The sequence below is a fragment of the Spermophilus citellus genome (genome assembly GCF_964194105.1).
Source record: "Spermophilus citellus genome assembly, chromosome: 6".
NCBI classification, from domain to species: domain Eukaryota; kingdom Metazoa; phylum Chordata; class Mammalia; order Rodentia; family Sciuridae; genus Spermophilus; species Spermophilus citellus.
In genome coordinates, this window is record NC_138187.1 from 83,135,318 (window position 1) to 83,160,391 (window position 25,074).

At 34.0% G+C, this 25,074-nt stretch overlaps 1 protein-coding gene across 6 annotated transcripts in view; it reads right to left on the reverse strand.

Annotated features, from left to right (window-relative positions):
- Positions 1–612: 612 nt before the first annotated feature.
- Positions 613–25,074, reverse strand: part of MASTL (microtubule associated serine/threonine kinase like) — a gene marked incomplete at its 3' end in the record, with an annotated part of 29,988 nt that continues 5,526 nt past the window's right edge. Inside the window, exons 3-12 of one of the 6 annotated variants that reach the window (XM_081300148.1) lie at positions 23,170–23,309; positions 22,312–22,400; positions 19,566–19,672; positions 19,040–19,190; positions 15,656–15,828; positions 12,500–13,633; positions 10,861–10,999; positions 4,636–4,749; positions 4,433–4,534; positions 613–770 (exon numbers count right to left, since the gene is read on the reverse strand). In XM_081300148.1, the coding sequence (XP_081156274.1) occupies positions 613–770; positions 4,433–4,534; positions 4,636–4,749; positions 10,861–10,999; positions 12,500–13,633; positions 15,656–15,828; positions 19,040–19,190; positions 19,566–19,672; positions 22,312–22,400; positions 23,170–23,309 (2,307 nt within the window). Of the gene's footprint in view, positions 771–4,432; positions 4,535–4,635; positions 4,750–10,851; positions 11,003–12,499; positions 13,637–15,655; positions 15,829–19,039; positions 19,191–19,565; positions 19,673–22,311; positions 22,401–23,169; positions 23,310–25,074 lie in introns of all 6 variants that reach the window. The other 5 variants (XM_081300145.1, XM_081300144.1, XM_081300147.1 and 2 more) reach the window with 5 other exon arrangements.

A 25,074-nucleotide genomic window follows, 5' to 3' on the forward strand; every position in this document is an offset into this window, starting at 1 on the left:
AAATGATTGCCCATGAGACCACAGGGTTGTTTGTTTTTGTTTTTCCATTCTGGGGATTGAACCCAGAGGCACTTTACCACTGATCCACATCCCTACCCTTTTTATTTTCTTATTTTGAGACAGGGTCTCATTAAGTTGCTGAGGCTGGCCTGCAACTCCCGATCCACCAACCTCACACTCCAAAGTCACCGGAACATGGGCAAGTAAATTACATTTAAATGAAACCATACTTTTTTTGTTGTTACCACATTGAATGGTGGACTACAATCAACACAAAGAAAAAATCAAGCCTGTGGCTAACTATCTCTATGTATTATAGTGGTAGTGCCATTCTAATTTTATTGATGCTTTACTTTTCATAAAGTGCAGAAAATAAAATAAATAAGATTTAAAAAGATTTGAAGATTTATATACAGTTCTCAAGTTGAGATATTACTAATTACATTTCTTATATCTTTTTAACTCTGTGAAAGCTGTCACATACATTAAAAGCTCATCAACCCAGGTAGAATAATTATTTTGATCCCTCTTTTATCAGTTTAGTATTAAAGAGTATATAATTATGAAGCTTATTCTATAATACAAGTTTTAAATAGAGGAAACATTTACGTGCTATAGACTAAATCCAGATACAGTCAGATGCTGAGCATTATTCCTGGCTTCAAAATAGGAAGTATCTGTTTCATTATCTGGTTGAGGTATGAAAGGCATAGTTTGATGTTGCAGATTTTCCCAGTCTACATCACTGAAGAGAGGATGACGTTTCAGTTCTTAGGAAAAATATGAAACAAAACAATATTATGACACAATTGCCTAAGTAAGTACTGCTTTTTGGAATTAAAAAGGGGATGTCTAATATGTATCTTGCCTGAATTTACTATGCCAATTCTACAAATGTCTGTCTCCCTGTTAAGGTCAAATACCATTTGATTTTGTCTATTACTTGGCATATAATAGGTTCCTGGTTTAGATTTGCCAAATGAGCAAATGAAGCTTATTTTTCTTGCTGCCTGCATCTTACATAATCCCTGACTTGAGGGAAGAGAGTTTGGCCTACTTCTGGCTCCCAAATACAACTTCCATAAAGCTGACATCACATGATTAATGCTTCAGTTCTCATTACAAGGCCTAACTACTTATTTATATCACTAAAATCTTTAGCACTATCTATTGCCCCAGATAACTTGAGCATGAAGCTCATCCTTCACTCCCTTGCTTTCTTCCCTATGCTCCATCCTTCTTCATGGTGATTTTAACATATATATTGATACCTTATTCATCCTTCCTATTTCTTTCTGCCTACTAAAATAAAAGTATGTTCATTTATTTGACCACATGGTGATATTTAGTTGGTAGAAATAACCCCCCCTTTTCTAAACTCTTCTTTTTTGTGTGTGTGTCATTGCTGTGGATTGAACTGGGGTCCTTGCACATATTAAGCAAGCTCTCTACCACTAGGCTACATTCCTAGCCTGAACCTTTCAATCCTTAAACCAACAATAGAGATGTTAACAAACAAGAAATTAAGGCAGTAAGTTGTTAAACCAACACAAAAAGTAACCCAACTTAAGTAAAATATTGGAAGAGGACTACATAGACAGGAAAGAATTATGGGTCTATTTAGGGGTGAGGAGTTGGGAGATCAATGTCTACCAGTTGATTTTTCTCTACACTAAAAGACTAATAGGAAAAGGAATAAAATAGTAACAATAGTTTACATACAAAGAATTTGTCTCTTAATGTTCAAAATAACTGAGCATGGATAACTTTTCAGAATGGTGGTTATGGGGTTATTTTACCCTTAAAGGACATTTGGCAATGTTTGGAGACATTTTTGGTGGTCACAAATGTGGGAGCATCTACCAAGTAGAGGCCAGTGATTCTGTTAAATATTCTACAGTCAACAGGACAGGCCCCACAATTATCTGGATAAAGCAGAGAAACTCTTCTTCAGAAAATAATATAAGTTGTTAAAACTAAGTGGGGATAAAAGAAAAATGTTCTTACTAATGACACCACAGAAATTTTTTCTTCAACAAACAGTTTACAGAGTGAAGCAGAGGATGGATATTCTTCAGTTTTAAAAAAAGTTACTTCAGGGCTGGGGTTGTGGCTTAGAGGTAGAATACGTGCATGAGGCACTGGGTTCGATCCTCAGCACCACATTAAAAAAAAAATAATAAAGATATTGTGTCCATCTATAACGGAAAAATATTCTTTTAAAAAAAGTTACTTCAACCCTTAAACTAAATTAGAATTCCTTTGTGAATTAAGTTTAAATGAAAGGATCACAAAGCTTCCCACTATATCCTGAGATTAAGAGTTACTACTATCAATTTTCTGCTTCATTAAATGTATCTTCTAGCAAAATATTTGAAAATCATTCCAATGCACCATATCATAGCCCATTAGAATATCACAATAGACTGAAACTGTAATTTCCGTGGGTGTGACAAGAAAGAATATTGAATTTTAGATAAATTCATCTTAATTTTCTTTCTCCTTGAAGTTGGCAATTATTTTGGCCTTGAATGTGCTCCATGCTGATGTAATACTTTCTGCACCACTAGTGTAACAAGGTAGATGATTGTTTAGAGTCCTAGTAGTAATAAAGTCTTCATTCAGCTTGAGATTGATTAACACATAACCATAAGGCAATGCATATAATGTTATCAATAGGAGTTAGCCTTAAAAAAAAAAAAGATCCTATCTGCTGCCTCCTGAATGATACCATGCTTTATAATAGCAATCTAACCAATATGTTGTGTTAAGATACCCACATCTATTCTGAAGTAACACTGTGAGGATCCAATGTGTCCAAACCCAATGTACACTGCTAGAATTCAAATTTGTGGGTGTTCATGTATTTCAAGCAACTTAAATGAAGTCCTAGGCTTCTTAAGAAAGCTGAAGCTGAGTTTTCAAATGACCACTCTTTCACTTCTTACAGGTTTCTGATCAAATCTCACTCTTCATAGAGGTATTTCCAATCACCATATCTAAAAACATCTCTTGCCATCACTTTGTATCCTCTCACTTTGCTTTATTTTTCTTCCTAGTACTCACCCATGCATCATGTTATGTTATGGCTGTTTGCCTACAACCTGTCTTTCTACTAGAATGTTCCATAAAGAAAGGGACTTCAGTCTAGTTCATCCTTAGTATAGCCCTGGGCTAGAAGTTATGAAGTCACTTGATGGGTTCAATTAAATCAATAAACATACTGTTTTTTTTTTTTGTGTGTGTGTGTATGTGTGTTTTCCTCCTTCTTTTAACACTTGGAACCAAACCCAGGGGTGTTCTACACTGAGCTATATCTTCAACCTTTCTTATTCTGAGATAGGGTCTTGCTAAATTATCCAGGTTGTCATCAAACTGCGATCCTCCTGCTTCAGCCTCCAGAGTAGATGAAATTCACAGTGTTGATCTTATGAGAGGGAACACTTAGAAGCTGATGCAAATGACATTATTTCTAAAGCCTGATTTCCTAAATATACCCTAATTCATTAAAAATGTATTTGGGACATAATATTTATATGTCTCTATATTACCATAAAGATATGGTAATACCTTATCACAAACAGGATTTATTTTTAGGTACTTAGGTAGAACCTAGGGCTTTGTGCATGAGCTCTCTAATTCCCAGACCTACAAAATTACTTTAAGGCTGCTGTTGATGAGATTTACTAGAATTTTAAAATTACTTAATATACTTCTGCAGTGAGAAAACCATTGAATGGTTCTTTTTTAAGAGAGAGAGAGAGAGAGAGAGAGAGAGAGAGAGAGAATTTCAATACTTATTTTTTTAGTTTTCAGTGGACACAACATCTTTGCTTGTATGTGGTGCTGAGGATTGAACCCGGGCTGCAAGCATGCCAGGCGAGCTCGATACCGCTTGAGCCACATCCCCAGCCCTCATTGAATGGTTCTTAATGTACTAAGTTTGTCTGGAATCTGATAAATTTGCTAATGAAAAAATGTTATTAGAAGTTAAGCAGATGAACTATGTAATGTTTTGAACAACCAATAAAAAAATAAATAAGTGCCAATCAAATCTCAAAAAAAAAAAAAAAAAGAAGTTAAGCAGTTAAGAAATGATAAAACAGGAAGTTTTCATGAAACAGATTTCCTGTATTTGTTGATAGTTAACTTTTATCAGGGTGTGATACCAACATATAAGACTGCTTCAGGTACCTCTATGGGAGTAACAAAATTCAGTGTATGAATATTTTATCTTGACTGTACTTAATTTTAATGGATTATGACAAATATATTAATGCATATACCTAGAGGAGAGAAATAAATGAAATCATCTTTTTACCATTTAGCAGTCAGATTATCTGTAGTATTGTACTAGAACTTGATATTGTCATTAAAAATCACCAGCTGGAACAAACCAACAATAAGAGAGTTCATTAATACAAAACCTTACCTTTCATTCCTGCTCTCTCTGTATCATCAATAGTTAAAAGTATTTCTACTGCACTTTGAGCATTATCAGATAACTTTTCATCACCTTCTGGCCAAGGGATATCTATAAATATAAATAGACAAATAAACTTGTTAATTGCTGCTTAACAGATAAATGAATCTATCTTAATCTTTCAATGAGAAAAATAGGAGAAAACGAATCACCTCTTTTCAGAATATTCTGGAATACTTGTTGTGGTGTCTCATCATTAAAAGGGGGAATTCCAGTTAGAAATTCAAACAAGCAAACTCCAAGTGCCCACCAGTCTACTGCAGGACCTGGAATTTAGGAAGAAATAGCTGAATTTGCAAGTATTTTTCCATAAATATCTGATCAACTGAAATATCAGTGTAGAGATATTTGAGTATAATCAAGGCTTTCATTGGCTAAGGTTTTCTACTGTCTTCATACAGTTCAAAAATCCAAAAACAGAAAATAAAGAGGAAAGTAATTTCCTCTTTATTTTCTAAGTAATTTAGACTGGCAACTAGCACAGCTATTTAAAGGAACAGTAATGCCATTTATTTTCATTTATTAATAACTTCTGATATCCTGGGTATTTTATATGTTCTAATTCCTAAAACACAACAAAAGGATGCATTTAACCTAAAGAATATTCTCTAAGACATGCTATTTCTTAATTTCGAGTCAGGAATAATTACATTTAGATGATTATCTGTATTCCACTGTGTCACAAAAGGAAGAGATGAGATAGAAACATTTATACAACTTGGAAGATGGCTTGATAAGGAGGGAAGGCCCTAATTACAGAATGTTTTAATGTGGCTTTATTCTTTTTAAGAACCTAAGACAAATTAGTTTAACAAAATATTTAAATTCTGGCTTGAAGAAGAAATTAGGAGATAATAAATAGGTAAAACTGATATCTGAATAACATCTTTATTGAAAACAATATTTGTATACAAAGTTGTTGTTTTTTATTTTTGAGAAGGGACTCACTATATTGCCCAGGCTGGCCATTGAACTCCTGTGCTTAAGTAATCCTGCTGCTTCAGTCTCCTTAGTACCCAGAATTATAGGCATGTGCCATGCCCAGCTATACAAAGATTTTTTTTAATGATTATGTTAATCATGACCATATAAATTGGTTTATACTTTTATTTCTGTTTATGAATAGTATTTTCTATAGAAAGATTAATTTTTGATAAAAATGGTTAATTTTAAAATTAAGAATTTGTAGCTAAGTTTGCTACAAATTATTCTTTTTTTTTTTTTTTTTTTTTTTTTTTTAAACAGTGTCACAGACATTGAAAGAAATGTTTTTGGTTTTTTTTTTTTTTTTTTTTTTTTTTAAAGAGAGAGTGAGAGAGGAGAGAGAGAATTTTTAATATTTATTTTTTAGTTCTTGGCAGACACAACATCTTTGTTGGTATGTGGTGCTGAGGATCGAACCCGGGCCGCACGCATGCCAGGCGAGCGCGCTACCGCTTGAGCCACATCCCCAGCCCCCAAATTATTCTTTTATACATTTATTTTTTTCGTTAGTACTGGGGATTTAAAAGCACAGGGGCACTTTGCCACTAAGCTACATCCTAGCACCTTTTATTTTATTTCACTTTTTGAGACAAGGTCTCAATAAGTTGAGGTTGGTCTTGAACTTTTGACCCTCCCGCCTCAGCATCCCAAGTAGCTGGTATTAGAGAGATATACCATTGTACCCGGCTTCTTTCTTTTCCCTTTTTTTCCCTTCCTTCCTTTCCTTTCTTTCTCTCTTGCCCTTCCCCTTCCTCCCCCTCCATCTCTTCCTTCCTCTCTTTTCCTCTGAACCCAGGAGCTCTTAACCTCTGACCCACATCCCAGCATTTTAAATTTTGAAACAGTTTCTTGCTGAGCTGCAGAAGGCCTCACTAAGTTTCTGAGGCTAGCCTTGAACTTGTGACCCTCCTACCTCAGCCTCTAGAGCCATGGGGATAATAGGCATGTGCCACTGTGCCTGGCTTGCACCCAACTTCTTTAAAGACAATTTCACAAACTTTATTATTGTAGTTTTAAGCAACGACCACCATCCCATTTTAAAAGAAGTAAGAAAGCATTGTGGAAAAAATTAGAGTACCTTTTTACCTGCAAACTCCATAATCCCCTGTTCCCTTTGAGGATTATAAGATGCTAATGGTCTGTAGGTTTCTATTTCTATAGAAATCATTATAAAAACATACAGACCACCTCAGTTAGTACACCTTTTAAGCAGCATGGAGAAAGAATTATTCCAATGGATTAGATAATATAACCAAATAACAGGAAAGCTGGAAGAAATCAGGAAGAAATGTATTTTTATTTACCTTGAGTTAGACATTAGAACCCATACCCAGCTCAGCTGAAATTGTACTTGTGTTAAAAGCATTCATGATTTCTCCACAGATATGTCACAGATACCCATATACTTAAGTCAAAGTCTAATAAGACCACATATTGAGATAAATCTTAGCAATTACAACACTTTATTAGCTGGAGAAAAAGAACAAGGTTGTTTTACACTACTGGCTTTCTAACTCAAAACCCATTCATAATTTGTAGGGATATATTGATATTGTTATCTTTCTATTTTCTAATAGTACAGAAATTTAAAATGTAGAAAATTCAATTTTAATAAGTTCATCAAAACTATTGCTTCTGTTGTCATAAAAAGCTTATCTCTTTACTCTTTGATACCTTTAAGTTATAAAAAAATGTCATTATCTACATTTCTTTTCACAAACAACCGTCTTTCTGGATGTCTTTCTGCTCAGAACACAGAGACAGTTCAGTATTGTATTGAGCTTAAAGTAAACATTATTTTATTATGCAATGTGATCTAGTTACACTTTGACTATGGTTTAATGTGCTCTGCCACATTACTTTATAGAGAAGCTTACTTACCTGAAGTCAGAAACCCTGCATGTAAGAAAACAATAGTTAGGTACACTCTGTTAAAATTGTGAGTTAATTCCCTCACTATATTTAAGGTAGTGTACCACATATAAGATGAAACCGGCCTTCTCAAGAAGAGATAATATAGATATTTTTAACGCAATGTTAAAATAGCTGAAACACAAATGTGCCCAAAAGTTACAAGAAACTCAGCTTGTTTGAGGGACAAGATGATGGAAGTCATCTGAGAACCTTGCTTAGGGCCTTGCTAAGTTGCAGAGGCTGGGTTTGAACTCGCAATCTTCCTGCCTCAGCATCCCAAGTTGCTAGGATTACAGGCATGTATGATGGTGCCTGGCTTGGTTTAATTTTATTTCCATGGTATGAGGGATTGAATCCAGGGCCTCACACATGCCAAGCGAGTACTCTACCACTGAACTATATTCTCAGTCCCCAAGTTTCTAATAAGGTGATACAGAAATAAATCTTAGTAGTTGGTCAAGGGATACTTTATAAAGATAAAACATTTGAACTGATGATGAGATGAGAAGAAATTTGACTGGATAATGATTGTCAACTAAACCAAAATACATGTGCAAAATAAGGAAGAGTTGGACGTTAAATGTATTTCATTAAGAAAAGGAATGAAAGCATAAAGCATATAAAGAGATTCTTTGAGATGAGCTTAGAGTCTTGAGCATCATGATCAGGAATTTGGATTTTGTTTAGCAGATCAGAGGGAACCATCATAGTTTTTCCCTCCAAAAAAAAGTAAAACAAAACAAAACAAAAAACAGAATGAACCATAGTTTAGGAAGAAAAATCTGGTTGCAATGATTACAGACAATAGAATGAAAATGAGAAGATCAGATAGAAGGCCATTAAAATAATGAAAGACAAAGATGAGGTTCTTAGAACAGTAGCAGAGACGAAAAGCTCTGTAAAGATCTAATTAAACAGATTTAATGCCTGAATGTAGGGATGATTGTCTCCATGGAGATGGTGAAACAAATAGGGAACAGAGAGTGAACTGAATAACAAGTCCTGTTTTTACATACAACACTTGAAAGATCAGTAGAATGCTGACTAGGCAAGTTGGGCTGTGTGTCTGCTGCCTAGGGAAAGGATTAGAGATAGAGATTTGGGGATCATCCAAATGGAGGTAACAATTAAAGTCCTTTGGAGTGAGGAGATTAAGGGCTGTGGGAAGGGAACAGAAGCATGGGGCAATATCTTGAATAACTACTCAGTCCTGTATTCAGTGCTGTAGGTAGAAAATACTTGAAAAAAAACCTGCATCTGTACTGAACTTGTACAGACTTCTTTTTTGTCTCATAATTATTCCATAAGTACAACAACTAATTAAATAGCCTTTAGACTGTATTAGATGTTATAAGTAATGTAGAGGTGGTTTAAAGTATACAGGAGGATATACATAGTTTATATGCAAATATTGTGCCATTTCCCCATCACCACCACCTTTTATTTTTAACTGTGCCATTTTATACAAGGGACTTGAGCATTATCAAATTTTAGTAGTCCTTGGGGAATCATGAAACCAATCCCTCAAGGATATTGAGGGAATTATACTTGACAGACATAAGGGAAAAAACTTGACAATTGTAATAGAGGTAAGGGGAATGATACTGAGAAGAAACTATTGGTTTGACAGTAAGGACGGTGGTAATGGTTAAGAAAAGTTTCAGTTAAATAGCCAAGCTAACAAGCACATTACCAGAACAAAAATAATCAGGCAAAGAAAAGAGGCAACCTTTGAGACTTTTCACAGTGAGGTCAAGACAAAAGTAGAAACTTACTTTCAGGCTGGGGATAAAAACAAGCAAAGAAATAAAAATAGAAATGGTGTGAGACATCAAGTGGGGAGGATGAAACAGGTGATAACCAAAGAAGCCCAAATAAAAGGAAAGTAATTAACATCAAGATGTTAAAGAAGAAATTCATCTTGTGGACCTAACTGTCACTTCTGCAAAAAAAAAAAAAAAAAAAAAAAAAGTATATTAAAGTCCAAACTCCCAGGCTGGTGATGTAGCTCGGGAGTAGAGCACCTGACTGGCATGCCCAAGGCCCTGGGTTCAATCTCCAGTATCACAAAATAAAACAAAACAAAAAAACCTAGTCCTAACTCCTAGTAAGGATCTCAAAATGTGACTTTATCAGTTGTAATTAATTAGGTTAAAAGGATAGATTGAAATAGGGTGGGACCCTGATTTAATATGACTGCTGTCCTTCTAAGAAGTCAGCCATATGATAGAGACACCGGGAGAAAACAACCATCTGCAGAGGTAAAACTGTAATGATGCAGCTACCATGTCAGGAGGACCAGAGATTGCTCAGAAACCACCAGAAGCTTGTAAGAGGCAAGGAAGGATTCCCTAAGGTTTCAGCAGAAACATGGCCCTGTCATCACCTTGAATTTGGATTTCTAACTTCCAGAACTATCAGGCAATAAATTTTTGTTGTTTTGAGCCACCAAATTTGTGGTACTTTATTACAGAAGTTTTAGTAAATGAATATAGTTCATTTCAAAATGTAGGAAAGGAATATTTTTTAAAGAAAGAAAGGAAAGAAAATAAAGAAGACAGGTGAAAATATCTTTTCATTATTATGTACCATTTTGAAGGATGGTTCAGTTCTGGTTTGACTATTCTTGTGAAGTTGTGAGCGAGGATAAGGTCTAAACAGGAAGAGGATTCTGGACACTGAACAGAAATTCATGCCCAACATTATAGTCATACTCATTGTAGACCAGACATGAAACATTTAGAGCAAATATAATGTAGGGGGTGGGAGATGAGGCTTCTCTATATTATGACACTGAATCAAAGAAGGCAAAGGATAGTCAGACACAGTGGTATACACCTGTAATCCCATTGGCTCAGGAGGCTGAGACAGAAGGATCATGAGTTCAAAGCCAGTCTCAGCAAAAGTGAGGTGCTAAGCAACTCTGTGAAACTCTGTCTCTAAATAAAATATAAAATAGGGCTGGGAATGTGGCTTAGTGGCCAAGTGCTCCTGAGTTCAATCCCTGGTACTCCCTCCCCCCTCAACAAAAAGGGCAAAGGACAAGTAGTTGCATGTCCTTTAGTATTTGGTCTTCTATATTCAGAAAATAACAACCATTTCTTTTTCTTTTTTCTTTTCCTACAATAATATATGGGTGAAAAGAGTATTTCAAGCTGAATGTGATGGCATAAACCTATAATTCTCACTACTTGGAAGGCTAAGGCAGGAGGATCGTAAGTTTGAGGCCAGTGTGCGCAATTTATTGAGACCCTGTCTCAAAATAAAAAAGGGCTGGGGATGAAGCTTATTGACGGAACACTTGCATAGAATGCTGAAGTTCAATCCCCAGTACTGTTAAAAAAAAAAAAAAAATACATGAGTATATTTTCTTTTACTTTAAGTTAGTAAGGTAAGTATCAAATTTAAAACAATTTTTACCTTAAAAGATAACTGTAGTGATAGATCATGATTCAATACCCAAGACATACAAGTCTTACCATGGGCTGTGCTCAATAACAGCTCAGGTGCCAGGTAGTCTGGGGTTCCTAGAATTCGCCCATCATCCATTGGGGCTGCCCCTCTTCTCACACTTTTTGGAGTTCGGTATGAAGTTCCTGATTTGATCTGATTTGGGGTCTGCTAATTCAAAAGGATTTTAAGAGACAATAAATAAATCTTAATTCTTTTTACCAAAACTGCTAAAATTTAAAAAAGCTAGATCATGGACTGGTAGGTATATAAGATACACTCAATGGGTTCACAACTAGTTGTAATTATGAAAAAGTCCTTACATGTAATGAAATTCAGTAGCTTAGATAACATCAATTATTTTGATAATATCTGGATACACAAGAAACAATGAAAAGGTGCACAATTCTTTTTTTTTTTTTTGTACCAGGGATTGAATTTAGGGGCGCTTAATCACTGAACTATATTCTCAGCCCTTTTTAATTTTGAGATAGGGTCTTGCTAAATTGGCTAGGGCCTCGCTAAATTGCTGAGGCTGGCTTTGAACTCTTGATCCTCCTGCCTCAGTCTCCTGAGATGTTGGGATTACAGGTGTGTGCCATAGTGCCTGGCAAGAAAAAAAAATTTTGACAGTATGGATAAACACAAAGCTTAGGAAGATTTACTGAGAAAAGTTGTTGCTGACAAATGATTGAATTATTAGGACAAATGTGATAAACTAAATATAAACAACCTCCTGTACTTAATGGCATTTAAAAGGTTTTAAGAAAATTGTCTAACAATCTTTTGAGTCCTGGAGGGCCAGTATTGCACACAGTTGGAAAAATAGGCTCTGAGGTTGAGGCACTTCTAAGTCCTAAGTAAGTTCTAGTTTTATAACCTAAATTCAGAGTTCCTGCTTTTTATATTATGATGTCCTTCCAAAGGAAGAAAAAATATAAAGCTTTTGGTTTAAAAGGTAAGGTTTAGAAAATAAGCATAATTTGTTGTTATTTTTATTTACTTATTTATTGTTACCAGGGATTGAACCCAGGGGCATTTAACCACTGAGACACTTCCCCAGCCCTTTTTTATATTTCATTGAGAGACAGAGTCTCACTGAGTTGCTTAGGGCCTAGCTAAGTTGCTGAGGCTGGTCTTGAACTTGTGATCCTCTTGCCTCAGCCTCCTGAGCTGCTGAGATTACAAGCATGAGCCACAGCACCTAGATTGTTATTTTAATTATATACATTTTAACTTTTTTTCTATAACGAGATCATCTAAATGTGTCCTTGGAAGACACTAGGTTAAGAGTAGATTTTAATTTGTCAGGATTAACCCAACTACTACATATAACCATAAAGCTCTATTAATAAAGCAAGAAAGAAAGTAGACTTTAATTTTGTATTGTATAGTATTGCTGAGATCAAGTAAAAATGTGTGATTATATTTGCTTAGAAAAGTATACTGTGCTATACAAATGAAAGTTACTATTGTTAGTAATAAACATTATTACTACAGTTTTACCATTCTGCAAGAAAACTTCCAACAATTCATAGATTCTCGATAAGGAGAATGAAACCATACAGTTAATTAATATCTTATACTCTACCTGAGAGGTGAATGTTTTTCTTAATAATTTACTTTTCTAAAATTCAAAGAACAAATTATTAAAAAGCTGTAATGTACCTGATATGGCATATAGGGTGTTCCTTTATGAGTAGGGGTGACAGCCATGGGATCTGAGCCAGTATAACCACATGAAATATCCATTGCATCAAAAGAAGTGATGCTCATCTTGGATGGTTCTGAATTATTGGATGCATTAATATGACTATTGAAACTTCGAAAAACTACAGCATTTCTTTTATAAAGAGTTAAGGTCTTCAATACATCTGAAGAAGGAGCTAATATTTTTTGGTTATTATCTTGGATAACAGGGTTCTCATCTTCTTTTGGCAAGGTATTTTCTTGGCAGTTTGGTGATACAATAAGTAGATCTTCAATATTTGATTCTTCAAAAGAGGATTCCTTGAAACTTTTATCTGGATCTAAGGATTGTCTTTCTAATGAACTTTCCATGATAGAACTTCCAGGAAAAGACAAATCTGAGTCCATATTAATACTTTTGGGACCTCTATCATCATCAGAGCATAGAAAATTAGAATTTAAGTAGTCCTTATTAGTCTTTTCACAATCTTCCTCTAGTTCACACATAAGGTTTTTTGCTATCGTTGGTATAGGTAATTTTTCTGATGTTTGTTGTTCATCAGTAAAATAATCGACAATGTTTTCCTTATTAGCACAATCATTTTGCTGACTTCTGTGCACTGATAATTTCAACTTCTGAACTTCAGCTGTTAAGCCTGAATTTTGATTTGTGTTACAATTTATCATACTATGGTTATACTCCCCACAGTTTTTTTTATTTTGTATAATTTCCTGACAAGGACTAGAGTCAACCAACTCAATTTTTCTTTTTAAACTTCTTTTCCCAAGGTGCTCTTCAGATACATCACTAGAATTTACATTCCACTGCTTTGACTCATGGAAACTAGACTGAATTGTGTCAGTAGCCATATTTACATTAATTACATCCAGTTCTCTTGCTTCCCAAGAAACTTCCCCAGAGAAGCATTTTTTAGCAAGGTTTACACAAGAGCTTCCAGTGGCAGTAATGGCACTGGGGTTGTGAATGGGAGAAAGGGCTAACTCAAGATCCTTTTTATGGAAACTTTTGGTCTCAACAGCATTTGCAGATTTTGCACATAACTTGTCAACTGTATTCCAACTCATCATTGTAGAGCCCGATGCTTCATCACTTTCCTGAGAAGAAGAGAAATACTTTTTTAGTTTTATAAAGCTGAGATTCTTTTGGGGGGGGGTGGGAGGCTATCAGGGATTGAACTCAGGGGCACTCGACCACTGAGCCACATCCCCAGCCCTATTTTATATTTTATTTAGAGATGGAGTCTCACTGCGTTGCTTAGCACCTCGCTTTTGCTGAGGGTGGCTTTGAACTCATGATCCTCCTGCCTCTCTACCTTCTGGCCATCTAGGTATGATAGATAACCCATAAAATATAATGCTACCTATTTTCACTAAAACAAAAGAACAATAATCACAGAGAATTAAAAAGAAATATAAGCACATAGAGCATAAGTTTATGCACATTATTTTGAGTGAAACATAATCTGAAATATAAGTCAATTATCCTTTAGCTTTGTATGTAATATTGCAAAATAATTCATAGTGATAAGGATTTTTATAAGATTACTCCATTAGAGTAATTATTTATTTAAGTTGTAGATGGACACAATACCTTAATTTTATTTATTTATTTATATGTGGTGCTAAGGATTGAACCCAGTGCCTCACATGTGCTAGGCAAGTGCTCTACTATTGAGCCACAACCCCAAACAACCATTAGAATGATTCCTCAGTAAACTCTTATATCGCCTATTTTTGAAGTACAAATATCAAACTTTAATAACTATTATTATCTTACTTAATAAGGAGGATCATTTAGTTACAACCAAAAAGGAAATTCCTGAATTACAATTCATGATCTCACAAGCACAGAAAAAGATGTATTTAGGGATCAGTACAAGGTTATCAGAGAGTTCCTTATGGTCCATTATCACTCCTCTGATCACAACTTGAGAAGCACTACTATAATCTAACCTTTGTGTTCCTCAGGGATGCAGAAGTGGGAGGAAAAAAAGGAAAGCTGTATATGTTTTTCCTATAGCATTTATTATTTATAGCACAGCCTATAAAGAGAGGAGAAAAAAATTACTGAGAATAAAAAGCAAATAAATATAATCCAAATTATTTATTTTATCAAATGGAAGGTTTATTCTAATCTAACATTATTTTATCAGCATTCTTTGAAGACATTATTATACTTTTACATTTTAGTTCCTATCTCTTTTAGTACTATAGCTTTAAAAACTTAATAAAGTAAAAGCAAAGTGAGGCTGAAGCAGAGAGCACTCTCTAGAGAGAGACGGGGACATCTCCAATCAGAGAATGACAAGGAGACAATGCTGTTTCCAAATTTATTACTGTTTCTAGCTTTAACAACCTTCTTTTGATGGGAAGGGGTAACGGGGGATTGAACTCAGGGACACTCGACCACAGAGCCACATCCCCAGCCCTATTTTGTATTTTATTTAGAGACAAGGTCTCACTGAGTTGCTTAAGGCCTTGCTAAATTGCTGAAATTTGAACTCACAATCCTCCTGTCTCAGCATCCCGAGCCACTGGGGTTACAGTCGTATGCCACCATGCCTGGCTTAATAACTTTTTTAAAAGGCAAAAACAATACATAGATTAAGTAAATTAATTTAACAAAATCCACTCGTTTGGTGAGCAGTCTCCTCAGAATAGATACTTTTAAGGGCATACCCCTATACCTTTGTGGTACTTCTAAAGAGTTACCATTCCTTAAAGTGAGAAATTGGTGGGAAAAAGTATAGAAGGAGGTATTTGGAGTTCTAAAGATTAGAAGCAAATACACAAAACAAAAACCTCAATATGCTGGTATGTGTATCATAGTTGGGAATTAAAAAGAAAAGCCCATCTAGATTCCTAGAAGCATTTACTATAAGTCGACTATAATTATTTAATTACTATATTTTAAGCAAGAGCAGTTTCCCAACAAAATGAGAAATAAAATATTTCAAAAGAATTGGCAACAAATGAAGAATTTTTGATAATACCTTGAGTGTCATTCATGAAACAATTTCATTTCCTTATAGGGTTTATATGAAAAGCTATGGTGTCTTTCTCATTCATTTGATATACACATTTGGTTTTGAGTAAAATAAATGTTCTCCTAACCTGGCAATCCTTTTCCCATTTGGGACTGCTGTGACACTCTGATTCCACACTGGATACAAAGGTGTGGGATTGACTACTGGCACTAGAGGTAGCCAGTCTTTTCCTAGACTGGAGCAGATTTGAAGTTAGACATTTCACAGGAACTCCTGGGTTGGAGGCAAATGTTTCAAGACCTGTAGGAAAAAGTAAATATTGAAACTTATGTCAAAGCTTTCTTAATTCCTCACTGAACCTGAATCTTTACAGATAACCGTATTAGGTACTGCATATCAGGACTGTTTCTTTGTAAGTACTATCAAGTCTACAAGGATGCCTATAGGTGGTTGGGGCATGATTCTCATTATAGATTCATAAATTATTACACAGTACTGCTCACAAAGATAATACAAAACAAAATCCCCTTAACATTTGTAAAGTTAGAATCAAGATAAGGGATTCTTACAATTAGAAGGGAATCCATTTTGAGTTACTAATAATTCTGGATAAAGGAGCATAATTTTTTTTTTAGTATTTTTTTTTTTCAGTTGTAGATGGACACAATGTCTTTATTATTTATTTGTTTATTTATTTATTTAATGTGGTGCTGAGGAATAAACCCAGGGCTTCATGTGTGGGAGGCAAGCACTTTACTACTAAGCCACAATCCCAGCCCCAAGGAGCATTATTCATATGCTATATCAGTTATGCTATGATAAGGTTAGAATGTGACTCAGTTTAATGTGTACTTAATTAAAACTATACCTTTATTGTAATGTTGAGATTTATGTGCTTATGAGTATGAATTATAGGCATCCTAAGGGATTTTTTTTTTTTTTTACTTTTTCTTTGCAGTATTGGGGATCAAACATAGGGCCTTAAGCATGCTTTAAAAACACTTTATCACTGAGCTACATCCCCAACCCCATGTAAGGGGTTTTCTTAATATGACTTGGTAAAGTGGGCTGGGATATAGGTAGAGTGCTTGGGATATAGGTAGAGTGCTTGCCTTACATGCACAAGGCCCTGGGTTCAATTCCCAGCACCACAAGGAAAAAAAAAAAAGACTTGGTAAAGCAAAAAAAAAAAAAGTAATGGTAAAGCAGCTAACAATGAGCCAACACAGTAAAGTAGCATCATCTATATAGCACCTATTCCTTTAATATATTTAAATAATTCTATAAAATGCTTGTTCCTCAACTAATAGATGTAAGACAATTATGTTTTAACTGAAGATTAGAATATACGAATGAAAGGATTTCATACATATAAAGATGTTTTCTTTGCCCCCCAAAAAGGTGAACGTTACTTTAATCTCAAGGAAATTCTTAGGTTTATAGCTTTTTGATCTGATAAGCCTTAGAACTTTAAAACTGGAAGGAGAATTTCAAAGTCTATTTAATCCAAATTTTTAAAAATATTTTTTTAGATGTTGATGAACCTTTATTTCATTCATTTATTTATATGTGGTGCTGAGAATTGAATCTAGTGCCTCACACATACTAGCCAAGCCTACTAGTCTACCACTGAGCCACAACCCCAGCCCCCAACTTTGTTTTCTAATACATAAATCCTCTCAATGGAATTCCTGAAACTCACTGAACACTGAACCTGATATATGACTGAAGTGCTCAATGCCCTTTCCCCAGTAATATAAGAAATTATATTTAATCAATGCCATGGGCATACTGTATATTGCTACTGCATTATTTCTCCATAACTGTTATGATCATAACATTGCCTACTTTGGAACTTCTGATAGCTCCCAGTTTTTTACAGGTAAAATCCTAGTATTCCTGTAATGACACTTGATCCTTTCCCATCTACCTGCCAAGCTTCTTTTCCCACTGTACATAGTTCTCATTGTCACATATCACATTTAATCCCTATTGTCTGAAGATGGAATATACTTCCACATGCATATGCCTTTGCATATGCTACCATCTATCTGAAATGCCCCCTTTCACCAAACTTGTAGCAAGTGATGTTCTTGCTTCTCTTTCTGGGTCCAAGTTGGCCATTACTATGTCTTTACTTAGAACCATTCCAGATTCATTCCAGTTAGCACTTGTTACTTCTCCTTCTTGGCTGATTTATTTTATAGGATTGTTCATGTTATTCCTTTATACCTGTCCTCACCACAAAACTACAAATTATCAGAGGCCAGGACCTCATTTACTCATTGTTATACCCACTCAATGACCAGCACAGTGCCTATCTAGTTTTGATAGATTATTTGAACGACTAGGAGAAATGCAGAATAAGGATATTACATCTATATATTTCATATTTTAACAGTCTTCTGTTTGTCAAAGGTATACATTTTTTTTAAATTTAGCCATGTGATTTTGACAGAAGAAATAACACTCATTACATCTGGAGGACAAATTTAGTGGACAGAAATGTATTTGCAATCAAGATTCAGTTTCCCACTTACTACTACTGTATAACTAAATCTTACTTTCTTTGGTACTGGAGATTGAACCCAGGGGTTTTCTACAACTGAGTCCTTTTTATTTTTTATTTTGAGAGAAGATCTTATTAAATTGCTGTGGATGGTCTCAAATTTGCAATTCTCCTGCCTTAGCTTCTCAAGTTGCTGGGATTACGGGTATGTGCCATCGTGCCTAGCCTAAATATTTTCAAATATTAGTTTTCTCATTTGTAAAAAAGGAGACATTAGTATAATATACTAGATATGTACAGTTTAGTCAAAGGGCAAAATAAAAATGAGCTAAAACCTATGAAAATAACTAATAACTTCATCAAATTCATAACCTAAATAACATGAGTTCAGAGAATTATCCACTATCAATAAGTAATAAGGGATGAAGTCAAGTGCTATATAAACATCTGTCCCATTCTCCTCTACTATTTTACATTTGTCTTTTAAGTCATGCAAAAAAATCCTCAAAATTTTAAATTTAAACTACCTCAAAATATTTTGGAATTAGGCTTATAGAGATAATCAACACTGCAGGTACTATATCTTCTTTTTAAAAAATTTTTTGGTAGTTGTAGATGAACAGAATGCCCTTATTTTATTTGATTATTTTTATGTGGTGGTGAGGATTGAACCCAGTGGCTCATGCGTGCTAGGCGAGCGCTCTGCCACTGAACTACAGCCCCAACCCCCTATATCTTCTTTATAAAAGATTTCCACAGACCCAGTTTAGTGAAATTGACCACTACCATAGGTCACTGAAGGATATCTCATTAGCTAGACATTTTATTGTCAACTTAAAAATCATTGCAATCCCTATCAGCAAAGACATTTATGAAATACAGGACAATCGAAATATTTACATTTTAAATTATTAAATTGATATTAGAAATTGAAACATTGGAAATATTTTTGTTTTTTAAGAGACACTGAATGGAGTAAAGTATCTTTTCTTTTATACTCACATGATTTTAGTAGTTTGCTAGAATAAGGATTAGCCTCCTTTTGATCTATAGACATAGGACAAATTAATCCTTGAGAAAATTGTGTTGTTTCAGATAGATGAGTTGAAATGTTATCTATAGAGTCTTGATTTTTTTCTGCAACTGGTGTGAACTATTAAAAAGAGAAAATTAAAGAAACATTAAGAGTCGTCTTCACAAAAACATCACTGAAGTGTATAGACTTATACCATCTATGTAGACAAACTTTCAAAGTAAAAACCACCTCATGCTTGATATTTCAATTTGTTTTGATCTTTTTCCTTTTTAAAGGATTTTAAATTTTAAGGCTTTTTTTTTTTTTCTGGTGCTGGGGATTGAACCCAGGGCCTTGTGCATGCAAGGCAAGCACTCTACCAACGGAGCTATATCTCCATCCCCATTAAATTTTAAGTTTTAATCACAGAAGGGTATATATATATATATATATATATATATATATATATATATATATATGTATATGTTGAGTTTTTTCTTATCAAGTACTTACAAATCTCAAAGAACTGATGAGAGATAATACTTGTCCTGGGGTTCTTGAATAATCTTCTTTAGGTTTAGCCATTGAAGGTGTTGTAAGGATATCCATCATATTGATATCTATGTATGCAAAAGAAAGTATATGAAATTTCTTTAAAATCTCCCATTGTCATCGACTAAGATGTTAATAATGTGTTCTCAAATTTGCTCCCACATTATTAATTTTATCTATAAAACTGGCTTATGCAACATATATATATATATGTTTTCCCTATATATGTATGTACAGGGAATCATCTACGGTGCCATAGAAGAAATACTAGTTAATTAACTGAAATCATTAAAAAGTTGATAAAATACTGTCTTACTCAGAATGAAAATAACATAGTGAAATGACTCAGAATCCTATTAGCTTTTTAGGGAATACTCACTGACTGAAAATGAGTGTTACCCAACTAGCAAGAAAACGATCTTTAGGTAAATAAAATATTGGAAAAGGAGGTAGTAAGGAATTAATACAAATATGGGCCTCTCATGTTAACAAATATATCTAAGCTTAGGTCAAGATAGAAATTCACCTCTATTGCTAACGTGTTTCAGTACACACTATTTTAAAATAATTAAACATTGACACATAACACCATATTATTTTCTTAGATATCAAAAATGGTATGAGAAGTCTAACGTTCTGTATATGGCATAGGACTTAAAAAAAGTAGACTTAAATTTTGAACTTAAATTTAATTTATACCTCACACTGATGAAGTAATAAAAGCCAATAGGTGTCAGGCATGGTGGCATGTCTGTAATCCCAGCAGCTCAGAGGGCTGAGACAGGATGATCTTAAGTTCAAACCCAGCCTCAGCAAGGTGAGGTGCTAAGCAACTCAGTGAGTCCCTGTCTCTAAATAAAATACAAAATAGGGCTGAGGATGTGGGATGTGGCTCAGTGGTCAAGTGACCCTGAGTTTAATCCCAGAACCAAAGAGGGGGGGAAAAATCCAATAGGTAATAGTAATTAATCTTAAAAGATATTTTATTAAAAAAAATCAAGAGTCATATGATGTAAAAATAATTTAAATTTCTGATAATATCATCCTACTACAAAAAACTGTAAGGTATTCACAATTGTTTGAAAATTATAAAAAGAATTGTAGCATTACATATATTCTCAAGTAGTTATAATTCCAGGGTTTATAATTCATAAGCTCAATTTCAGGTTACTGTTAATTTATTTTTAAAAAATGCCTTTCCATCTTTCTAACCTTCTGCAGTGCATGTGTGTTGTTGGGGATTGAACCCAGAGCCTCAGACATGATAGGAAAATGCTCTACCATTGAGCTATATAGCCTCAGTCCACTTCTATGCTTCTTAATAGTGAATACAATATGTTTCCAAGATGACAATCTATCATCTATCCATGTTTCTGTGATGAAGTTAAGTGACTTCTTATTTCTACCCATTGGAAACAATGCTGCTACAAATAATTTTATTTGCATATATTTTGTTCTCTTGAATAATTTCCTTATAAATTCTAAAACATAAGATCAAAAAGAATTAAAACCATTTTTAAAAAAATATTTACAGCATTTCTTTAGAAAGCACTATGCTAATTTATAATGCCCATCAAAAAATAGTTTTTGTAGTCTCATTAACTAGATCATCAGTATTCCTTTTTGATATATACTTATTAGTGTAAGATGGTTCATTTTTTAAAAACATTTTTAGTTGTAAATGACACAATACTTTTATTTTTATTTATTTTATTTTTACGTGGTACTGAGGATCGAACCCAGTGCCTCACATGTGCTAGGCAAGAGCTCCACCAATGAGCTACAATCCCAAAACAGATGGTTAAACTTTTTTTTTAATATTCATTTTTTTAGTTGTAGTTGGACACAATACCTTTATTTTATTTATTTTTATGTGGTGCCATGGATAGAACCCAGGTCCTTGCACGTGCTCCTGTTAACAAATGTGCTAGGCAAGTACTCTACTGCTGAGCCACAACTCCATCTCTGATGGTTAATTTTTTACATTAACATTTATTAAATCACTATTAGTGAAATGAACATATTTTCTCATATATACATATGTGTGAATTATGTGTTCATTTTCTTTGCTCCTGTGTTTATCACTTAGTGATGGCCATAAATATTTGAATTAGTTTTCAGCTATTATTAATACTTCATCATATTTTAATAGTTTAGTCATTTTATTGATGCTTAAGTGTAAGGACCAGTTTCAGTAGGGAGAAAATTCAGAAGACCAGAAATTCTGAGTTCCTTTTGAACATCAAAGGCTTTTCAAGGACCTATAATCACATCGACTGGGGTTGTAGTTCAGTGGTAGAACACTTGCCTAGCATGTGTGAGGTCCTGGGTTTGACCCTCAGCATCACATAAAAATAAAAAAATAAACTAAAGGTATCGTGTCCATCTATAACTTAAAAAAAAAAAAAAAGAAGAAGAAGAAGAAGAAGAAGAATCATGCCCATTTTTCATCTTTTTTTTTCTTTGGTGTTTGGAATTGAACCCAGGGTTTCACACATGCTAGAATGTACTCTACCACTGAGCTGCCCACCAAGGTTTTCATTTGCTATGGAAAAAAAAAGACACTATTACATTTTTCTAGCCTATTTTAGAATAAATAACCATCAATTTTATTTGATGTAAATGAACAAAGAAAATAGTGTAAGTTAATGTCTCTAAAATTTTATTGAACTTTTAAAAAGACACATTTACCTGTTATTTTTCTTACCTCTATTCAGAGTCACTTTGGAGAGGCCAAAATCTGTCAGTTTAATATGACCCTCATTAGAAATAAGCATATTATCTGGTTTCAAATCCCTGCACATACAAAAGGCACAGTGGATAACTTTAAAAAAATGGAGTTTTGATGTTAGAATGTCCAGGGTGAAAAAAGAGAGAGAGAGAAAGAGAGAGTGTTATAGAAGAGGCAAATGTATTTCCTTTACAATAAAGGCACTCATTGGTAGTTTTGAAAAGTACAGAAAACAACTCTGAAAAGCAAAAACATCTTTTTCGTATTATTTGAATCTACAAAAATGTTAAGTGATTGTAACTAGATTATCTTTGTCATTATCCATTAATACAAATAATCTCATTAAATAAAATCAACCTCAAGTCATTCAAAATACATCTCTCTCTTTAAATGAGGTAAAATTATGCTTTAACAGAGCAGAGTCACATAATCATTCTTTGTACAGAGGAAAACAGTGTAAATCAGCAAGGTTCACAATATAGCATGTTATGGTAGGAACAGAAAAGGATTCAATATTCCTCATATTAAAATGGTATCTATGTTCATGTTGAAAACTATAAAAACATAGGAAGGTAAAACAAGAGTTAATGGAATTTGTAAACTCGTATGAGTTGCTTAGTAGCAACTTAAGATAACCTGGAAATACGGGCAGGTGGTTACTACAAATATTTGAGAGTCAAACTTTTTTTTTTCTTTTGAGATACATTTCATTATGTTGCCCAGGCAGGCCTCAAACTTGTAATCCTTCTGCCTCAGTCTCGAGATTGTAACCTCTGGTACATAATCTGATTACCTGTATTTTTAATAATAGTTTAGAGAAAAGGTGATCTTTACCTGTGGATGATTCCATGTCTATGAAGGTAGTCTAGCGCCAATGCTACTTCAGAAATATATTTCACAGCCATCTCTTCATCAAAATAACCATATATATGTAGGAGAGACTTGACATCTCCACCAATAAGATACTCCATTATCTATGAAAAAGAAATTTAATGTTGTGGAATAAAATAACTAAAAAATAAAGTATTTGAGCATTATAGTCATATATTTTAAGACGATTCTATTAACAAAACATTTTCTTTTTTTGTTTTCCTTTTACATTTTTTGCAGTGCTAGGGATTGAACTCAGGGCATTCCATAAAAAGGCAAATGCTCTACTATTAAGCTATATCACCAGCACTTAAAACACATTTTCCTATTATCATTCATTATATATTAACACCAGGCTTGCACATGTTACTATATAATTTTTAATTAAAATCTAAACTGGGTAATTTGAACAAAATCCAGACTTACAGAAAAATTCGAAGACTATTAGAATATTTTCATATATTATTTATCTAGTTATATATGGAAGATATTCTAATTTTCTTCATAATGTATATAAAATAAAATTTCAGTATATTATATATTAATATTTTATAGATTAAAATCAGTTAATATAATCAACATAAGCGTTATTTATTATACATGCATGTAAATTTAAAAATTTAAACCATTTAATTTAAAAAAATCAATGGAAACATTACCAAATATGTATTATATATATATTTTAAAAAATTATTCATTTTTTTAGTTGTAGTTGGACACAATATCTCCATTTCACTTGTTTATTTTTATGTGGTGCTGAAGATCAAACCCAGGGCCTCACACTTGCTAGGCTAGTGCTCTACCGCTAAGCCACAACCCTAGCCTATATATATATATATATATATATATATATATATATATATATATATATATATATTTTCCCCCCAATGACAGGATCCTGCTATGTTGTCCGGGTTTGTCTTCCAACTCCAGGTTCAAGAGATCCTTCTGAGGTGGGTGTGGTGGCACATGCCTGTAATCTAACAACTCAGGAGGCTGAGGCAGGAAGATCACAAGTTTGAGGCCAGCCTCAGCAATTTAGTGAGGCCTTAAGCAATTTAGCAAGGCTGTGTATCAAAATAAAATCTATAAAAAAGAACAGGGTATGTAGCTCAGTGCCCCTGGGTTCAATCCTCAGTACCAAAAAGAGAGAGATCTTTTTGCCTCAACCTGCCAAGTAGCTGGAACTAAACATTATGTACTACTGCTTCCAGCCAATGTGTAATTTAAAATTTTTTCCTGAAAAATTCAAGAATAAAGCTGAAAAGCTCATGACCTGTTACCATTAAATTTCTTATCATGTATCTCCTAGTAAGATATCATTATGTAACTAGAGTACACTGCTCTTTTTTTTTTTTTTTTTTTTTTTGGTACTGGGGATTGAACTCAGGGGCACTCAACCACTGAGCCACATCCCCAGCCCTTTTTTTTTGTATTTTACTTAGAGATAGGGTCTCACTGAGCTGCTTAGCGCCTTGCTTTTTCCTGAGGCTGGCTTTGAACTCATGGTCCTCCTGCCTCAGCCTCCTGAGCCACTGGGATTACAGGCATGTGCCACCATATCCAGTTTAGAGTATAATACATTCAATGAATTTCATACCAATGTAATCCTATTATCTAACATATAATTCACACTGAAACTTCTCTGACCATTACAATATTGTCTTTTATTAGCATCTTTCCTCACTTCCATTCTCAAGCCAGGCCCATGCATGGCTTTAGTTGTTATATTCAATCTGGCAGTTTTTCAGCCTTCTTTTTGTTGGATAAAAACATTTTAAAAGAATATTTGTATGATACATATTTTTTTAAGAATACAGATCTCCTTGAATTTGGGGTTATCTGATTATTTCTTCATGATCTGATTCA